Source organism: Solanum verrucosum, unplaced genomic scaffold (genome assembly GCF_900185275.1).
Source record: "Solanum verrucosum unplaced genomic scaffold, falcon-dt-bn FXZP01000018.1, whole genome shotgun sequence".
NCBI classification, from domain to species: Eukaryota; Viridiplantae; Streptophyta; class Magnoliopsida; order Solanales; family Solanaceae; genus Solanum; species Solanum verrucosum.
In genome coordinates, this window is record NW_026020225.1 from 1,092,405 (window position 1) to 1,100,231 (window position 7,827).

At 35.4% G+C, this 7,827-nt stretch overlaps 1 protein-coding gene across 1 annotated transcript; it reads left to right on the forward strand.

Moving 5' to 3' along the window:
- The first annotated feature begins 2,150 nt into the window (after positions 1-2,150).
- LOC125831858 (pyruvate dehydrogenase E1 component subunit beta-1, mitochondrial-like) lies at positions 2,151-7,466 on the forward strand. The gene is made up of 15 exons (XM_049510997.1): positions 2,151-2,203; positions 2,375-2,453; positions 2,562-2,621; positions 2,948-3,028; positions 3,101-3,127; positions 3,203-3,265; positions 3,390-3,476; positions 4,745-4,870; positions 5,530-5,663; positions 6,028-6,100; positions 6,187-6,252; positions 6,366-6,404; positions 6,545-6,669; positions 6,808-6,922; positions 7,103-7,466. Exons 2-15 carry the CDS (start codon positions 2,400-2,402, stop codon positions 7,169-7,171), a joined length of 1,119 nt encoding a protein of 372 aa, XP_049366954.1. The 5' UTR covers positions 2,151-2,203; positions 2,375-2,399; the 3' UTR covers positions 7,172-7,466.
- Positions 7,467-7,827: the final 361 nt, after the last annotated feature.

Consider the following 7,827-nt stretch of genomic DNA (forward strand, 5'->3'; position numbering starts at 1 on the left):
TTTCAGCCATGAACACCTCCTGGTTTCATAAGTGTATAGAGAGATGGGCTTTTGACAATCATCCTCTTTGAAGCGGCTTACACTTCACACTCACATAGGTCCTTTCTAACCGTCTTATCGCGTAGATAGACTATTTGGTCAAATCTGCCAAACTTAGCAAATCATTAAAAACTTTAAGCTTTATTAACTCATTAACAAGCCTTAATGTTTTAACCTCGTTCCTGAACATTGTCTTCATCATGAGAATGGATTGAGTTGATTGACAATGTCGAACCGTCAGTCACAACTTTGTTTTTCTCCTTGAATCTAGATCTTGGGATCTCCAATCTGCTAGATAGAGTTACCGCCATGATGACTTGTCTTAAGCTGTAAACCCATTCCCTTAGATGATCTTTCAACTTTTCTCTAGTTGGGCCTTTTTGTAAGTGGATCCGACACATTATCCTTTGACTTTACATAGTCAATTGTGATAATTCCACTAGAGAGTAGTTGTTTTCTAACGGTATTAGGTTCTTATTGTACCTTACCGGAAATGTCACAAACCTTTGGAAAAGTCATAATCTTTCGGAAAGGTCACAACCTTTCATAAAAGTCACAACTTTTCATAAAAGTTGCAACTTTTTATAAAAGTCACAACTTTTCATAAAAGTTGCAACTTTTTATAAAAGTCACAACTCTTCATAAAAGTCGCAACTCTTCATTTTCCATTCACACCTTTTAAAACCCAACAGTTTTTCTCTTTGTATTATTTAGGCTTGGGTCATTTGAACCTAAGTTGATTCTCTCTTAAATTTTCTAATAAATTGGTTTACACCCGTATTTTAATCAAAAAAAATATTAACATACTAATTTAAATATAATTAAAAATATCAAGAAAAATAAATTTAAAAATTATTCCATAAATTAAATCATTACATATAAATATTCACCACAAAAATAAATAAATATAAGAACTTTATTGGTAAATATGTATATATGGCAAGGATAATTTGATCTTGGAAAAAATAATTTTATGCATCTACTTCTGCTTTTTTTAAGAAATATTTTTTTTATAGCTTCTTCCAAACACACATAGAAATATTTTTGCTTTCAATTAAAAGTAGTTTTACTTGTTAGCCAACTACCCTAATTTTTTTTAAAATGTGTTTTTTTGTCATAGTATGTATTTTTGACCTCCCTACAATAATGTCAAGCAAGTTTTACATCTCTTTATCTACTTTCCTAGATATATTGTCATTCTTTTAGTTTAGTTTTACAGTATTAAATTAAAAAATGTATTTACGTGTCAATCCCTCCTTTCAAATAGTCATGTTCAAAAGATAATTAAGACTAATTTAAATATGTAAAGTAATAAATGATGCCTAATTTAAAGAATCTTTGGATATTGTGCCTAAAACTACTTCCTCCGTTTCATTTTATATGTCATCCCTTAGAAATAGTTGAATCACAACTTGTCATTTTATAAAATTTATGCATAAATTATCATATTTTGCCTATTATACCCTTGATAGAGTAGTTAATTAATCTTGAAAAAATATATTCATTATTTATTATAAAGTTGACTTAAGAAAACATTAAATAAGAGTAGAAGGGTAAAGTTATATCATTTCTTAATGCAAGTGCAAAGTAAAAATATGACATATAAAATGAAACGGAGAGAGTAATATTTTCTTGAGACGAAAGAAAAAGTAACATTTGGCAGCTAACAGCCATGACACAAGACGTATATACATATACACTTTGTGAAAAGCAGTAAAAAAGAGCGTAGCCTTGTTGCGCGTACATTAAATTGAACTTTAAAATGTGGTAAACAGTGACAGGCCTAGAATTTTAAGGTTATGAATATTCTGAAAGTAGCATAGTCAAAATATACAAAAAATATATTAAAAGTGAGATTCAAACATTAAAAGAACCTTAAGCATCCACAAAAAATCATTAAATCAATCATAACATTTTTTTACTGAATTCTCTATATTAATTTTACATAAATGCCTTTATTTATATATATATATTTAGATACGGAATTAATGGCTGCTCAAGCATCCTCAAAGTGGATCCGGCACAGCTGGTGAAGTGTGTTAGTGCCACATGCCCACATCCTACACCTGCCATAACACACAGATTCACACAATCAGCCTAAGTAGTTAGGCACAACTTACTTTATACAAGCTGATGATGCAATCGTGTCATCTTGGTTTATTCGGTGAGAACTGTCTTTCTTTCTTCTCTTCTCTTCTTGCTATGTTTCGTTTTGTTGAAATACAAAGTTTGGACCAAAAAGTGTCTGAATTTGGAGCAAATCGTTTCATGAATCATGATGGCTAAGTATTCTGTTCTGGTGGAGCGAAACTGATAATTACATATACTCATACAGGGCAAGTCAGTAGTTGGAAGAGGAGATGATGTTGAGGATTGCAAAGCCTAAAGTCTCTCTCAGAATCTTAACACATCCAGTATGTTTTAACTACCGATTTCATTCACATCATATTTCCATTTGTCTTGTTAATAAAAGAATTCATCCCCCTGTTTTATTCTTTGTTATTTTCCTCCAACTTGTGCAGATTTTTGGGGCACCTACTTTAACTCGGAGAAGTTATTCATCTGGGGTTGAAGTTAAACAGGTACGCTTGTATTTTCCTAATTATGCAGGGAGCTTGGTCTCTGATTTACCAGAGGCGGAGTTAGAATTAAGAGTTTGAGGTTCTAAATTTTAGGATAGAAGAGAAAAATATTGCAAAACATGCTCCTTCGAAAAAAGGAAAGAAAAAGATTTTAACCCATCACTAATATGGAAGGCATTTCCACCGTCCCTTACTTATCACTAAGCTGCCAATTTTGTTAATATAATATATATATAATTTTTAGGGCAGTGTACGGAAAAGTTAGTGGGTCCCACCTAGCTTCGCCTCTGCTTGTAATTATGCATATGTCAACTCTTACTTTGTAGATGATGGTGAGAGAAGCACTAAATTCTGCCCTTGATGAGGAAATGGCAGCTGATCCTAGAGTATTTTTAATGGGCGAAGAGGTACAAACAATTTGCTCCCTATTATTTGAATTTTGGCGGTGTGGCGCTTAATTACCTTTTTGAATCATTCAGGTTGGGGAATACCAAGGTGCTTACAAGGTTAGAATTTCTAACATTGAAGTTGCTCGCCCCTACAGTGCGGTAGTGAAATTGTTTTCTCCTCTCTTTTGGCAGGTCTCTAAAGGACTCTTGCACAAGTATGGCCCTGACAGGGTTGTTGATACCCCAATTACTGAGGTTGTCTTTTCATTCATCATCGATGTGCTATAATAACTTTGCATTCTCTCTTAGCCATCAGTCGTTATACCTTAAGCTTTAGTTTCCTCATTAAAAGTGTAGCTTCTTGTTTCTCATTGAGTAGGCTGGGTTTACTGGACTCGCTACGGGAGCCGCATATTATGGACTTAGGCCTGTCTTAGAGTTCATGACCTTTAACTTCGCCATGCAGGTAAGATATTACTTCGTTTTCTCAAACTTCTTCGTGTTACCTTTTGTCACATGTTGGAATGGCTGTCATGATGCTCATAATGATACTTATAACATTAACGGTGTATAGAGACCAGTTTTATATGACTTAGGTAGAAATTCCATCATAAGTTGTCTATGTAGTTATCAAAATTAGGTCTGCTTTTCAATTCTTAGTAAGCTTTGTTCTCCATATATAGTTTAACAAGGGTGAACAAGCAGGAGTTGTTGCAGATAAAAAGAACTGAGCATATTATTCAAGCATGAAATCTGTCCACAACTAACTAATTTGTGCTTCGCCCTATGTTTTAACAATTCAAGCCTGTTGACTGGTCTCTTAAATAGGTGTTCTAGTTTTTTGCCACCATACTTAGTGGAGAAGCCTTTTTTGTTTTGTTTTTCTACATGGATTTCCCGTGAAATGTTCTGAAATCAGCAGAGCAGTATACCAATATACTTATAGTCAACCCTACAGCATATATGTGGTATTCAGCTGCAGGTAATAGGATTTTACATATCTTGAAACGACGAGATGAAAAGATATTCAGGTCTCCTTTGTTTTCTGAAACCATGCTTGTAATCATCAGACAGGATAACTTACACCTGTCTTGGGTGTCATTTCAGAGGAGCTACTTGATGTGCACCATACCTATCCACAAAGGCGGACCCATACCTTTAGGAGGGGGTGCACCTGCACCAGTTAGCCTCGGGAAAAATCATCTGTATGTCTATCTTGAAAAACTCGCGGAAACTAGGATATAATGAACAATGCACCAATGAGAAGCTTAGGAGTGCCCTTGTGCTGCTGGTACAAGCTAGAGGAACCACCCATGAGACCACCATACAGATCCAGTCATTCTGGGATCAGCGCAGGAGTGCTGCATATTAGCTGATTCTGTAGGTCTTTGGGATAAAGACAGAAAACTATAACATTAGGTTTCAGAGTAATTCCATTGAGATGGCATTGTTCATTTGTTTATCATGGTATTTTCTGCTGTTGAGACCTTTTGTGTAGACATTTGATCAGTGGAAAAAGATAATTAAAGGAGATAGTATTTCAATTTGATGACTTTACTAGAAGACGACCCTACAGCTCTCACCTTTGTAATGGAACTTTTGTTTGATTTCTTTTCGAGACATTTATTTTTGTTACGGCACAAAAACCACTTTCCCTTCCTAATCTGCATCTTTCTTTTGAAATTAAAAGCTGAATTCTGTGGAGATATTAGGAGTTCTGATGTGTTCTTGCAGGCAATAGACCATCTGGTTAACTCTGCTGCCAAAACACACTACATGTCTGGTGGGAATATTAGTGTTCCTATTGTTTTCCGAGGACCGAATGGTGCTGCTCTAGGTGTTGGTGCTCAGCACTCTCAGGTATCTTGTATCAGTTTTCTGGTGGTATTTCTTTTTAAGGAAACATCTGTCATGAGCAAAGATTCATGTGAAAGCACCAGCATATACCAAGGTCCTCTCTTGGAAGAAGACAAAGCAGGGTGTGGATATCAGAGAAGTTCTTATGCTGTTCTAAATTAAGATCAGATGTGCATACGTAATCTCTAATAAGAAAAAACCTGGCTGAACTGGATGATGCTTTGAGTAAAAAAATTCAGTAGCTATTGCTGGGAGTATCAGGTTGTCGGGATTATGCGTCTAGTATAAGTTGGCCGGTAGCCGTCGTTGAGGGTCTTTTGATTATTAGAGTTGTGCCTTGCTGTTTAAATGTGATTGAAAACAACACGAGGTATTGTTGCCTGTACCATTTATTAGCTGCTCATTGCACAACTTGCAGAAAACTTGAAAGTTGCATGCTTCAACTACTCACAGATTTCATGCTCACTGGTGTGTTTTATCAGGCTGTAGATTGAGAAATAACCGATATTCAACAAATAAATCTCTCTCAAATATGATATGCATTATCCTTTGTTGGTCACAAGAAGATGATTGTCAGTTTATCAGGACGAAATGCATTTTGAGAAATCTATATCTCAGAAAATATTAGAACTCAAACTTGTCATATGATGATCAATATGCAGTGTTATGCTCCATGGTATGGGTCTGTCCCTGGCTTGAAAGTTGTGGCGCCATATTCATGTGAAGATGCGAGAGGACTTCTAAAAGCAGCTATCAGAGATCCCGATCCGGTTGTTTTTCTTGAGAATGAGTTATTGTAAGTATTGATACGATTTTGAGAATTGTGGTAAAAAATCTCTAAACACCTTGGTATAAGGATAACATACCTCCCGTGTAATCCCACAAGTGGGGTTTGGTGGGAAGGATAGTGTGTATGCAACCTTACCCTTCCCTTGAGAAAAGGTAGAGTTCTTTCTAATAGACCCTTGGCTCAAGTAAAATATAACAACAATCAAGTTTGTAAGTAAATATAGTAATGAAGAAGCTAAACTGAAAAACAATGGAGAAGAGAACTGTAGCAACAACAAATAATATGATAACCGAAGCCAAGAAGACAACATGTAATGCTAAAATCGAAGAATAAGATAGTAGGGGAGTAATTTTGGTAAATCAATTTTCAGGTATGGCGAGTCTTTTCCTGTGTCGGAAGAAGTTCTTGATCCAAGCTTTGCCCTTCCCATAGGGAAAGCAAAGGTATGCTCCCAGACAAGCTTTACTATTTCGGAATTGTTTGCATCCGTTCTTACAGTTTGTGATGCTTTTTCTTTTATGTACAACAGATAGAGAAAGAGGGAACAGATGTGACAATTACAGCATTCTCACGGATGGTTGGCTATGCTCTCAAGGTTTATGTGTGCATATTTCCCTTCATTCCAATAATGAGTATACATGCAATGAAGAGTTTGGTTAAGCACATTACAGTTTCATTCTCTTTAATTTGTCAACATTTGTTGCTCAGGCTGCAGAGACGCTTGCGAAGGAGGATATTAATGCTGAGGTAAATTAGTTCCAACGGAGCTCTTTCTCTTCCCTTTCCGCAACATGGTTACCTCAACTCCTTGATTTGAAATGTAGCTGTTGGCTTGTTTGTGTACTCTTTGCCATAACGGTTGATTTTGATGTATTTCAATCTTACAGATCATTAATATTAGGTCAATTAGGCCATTAGACAGATCTTCCATCAATGCTTCGGTGAGAAAAACTAACAGGCTGGTTACTGTGGAAGAAGGATTTCCTCAACATGGCGTCGGTGCTGAAATCTGGTTTGTGTTTCAAACTGTATTGAAAATCATATAATAATGCATTACTAGTTGTACATTACTGAAGTTAATGTTAGCTGTTTGGAATATCTAAAGGATCAATCTTTAAACTAAACTTGTGCCTTTGGTTGTCATATATAGTGCTTCAGTTGTCGAGGAAATATTCGAGTACCTGGATGCCCCAGTTGAAAGGATTACTGGTGCAGATGTTCCAATGCCTTATGCTGCCAATCTTGAAAGGATGGCTCTTCCACAGGTCTCTTCTCTGTAATATTTATGTTCCAGCTTACATTATTATAGAAGTCTTTGGGCTTTTGATCTCAATCATCTATATAAAGAATTTTATTTCGTTGCTAACCAGAAGCCATTAAAATAATCGAATCAGATGTTAGTTCGGATTGACTTAATTTCTTCCGGTGATGATGGAATCGTGCAGGTTGAAGACATTGTTCGAGCAGCCAAGAGGGTGTGTTACAGATCTATTCCCATGGCAGCTGCTGTTTGAGTTTTGTAATCTCCACCTACTTGTATGCTTTTATTTGTAAAATAAATGTGGAGATGTTCACCGTAGTCAATTTGGGCTTTTTATTGCTCGAGAGGAATTCTACTAGAGCAGCTTCACATATAGTAAACATAAAAATCAAAATCATATTTGTATGTTATAACTATAGTTTGTTTAATTGCACTCCATTATGTTTGTTATGGAGCATCATATTGTATAACTCGCTGGCTCGTTTTCATATTTGTATAATTTTGCATTCAGACTCTCGTTTGTATAAGTCGTTGGTTGTCTCTCAATTCAATTTTATGTGTTTGTATATCTGCATAAAATTTGAATTTGTATACAGTTGAATCGAAATAAAACGTTTGTATATTAAATCTATGTCTCTCTCGCTTTATACAAACATAAATTATACATTGTATTTTGTATAATCTATGTTCGTATAAAGCGAGAAAGAGAGGAAAAAGAGAACTGGGCAGGGGAAGATTTGTATTGTATAATTATAAGTGTAGAACGAAAATATATGTATTTGCATGTGTATATACAATTTTCTCTCGCTTTATACAAACAGAAACACAATTTATACATTTGTGTTAGTATAAACTGAGAGAGGCGAGGGAGAGTGGCAAACGAAAATTTTAGTGAGAGAGGCGACAGTT

Bases quoted from the DNA above. Each gene is read 5' to 3' on its own strand.
- LOC125831858 (XM_049510997.1), top strand. From the start codon at position 2,400: ATGATGTTGAGGATTGCAAAGCCTAAAGTCTCTCTCAGAATCTTAACA. The intron at 6,253-6,365 runs GTTTATGTGTGC...TTTGTTGCTCAG, and splicing joins TGGTTGGCTATGCTCTCAAG to GCTGCAGAGACGCTTGCGAA. The intron at 6,923-7,102 runs GTCTCTTCTCTG...GGAATCGTGCAG, and splicing joins AAAGGATGGCTCTTCCACAG to GTTGAAGACATTGTTCGAGC.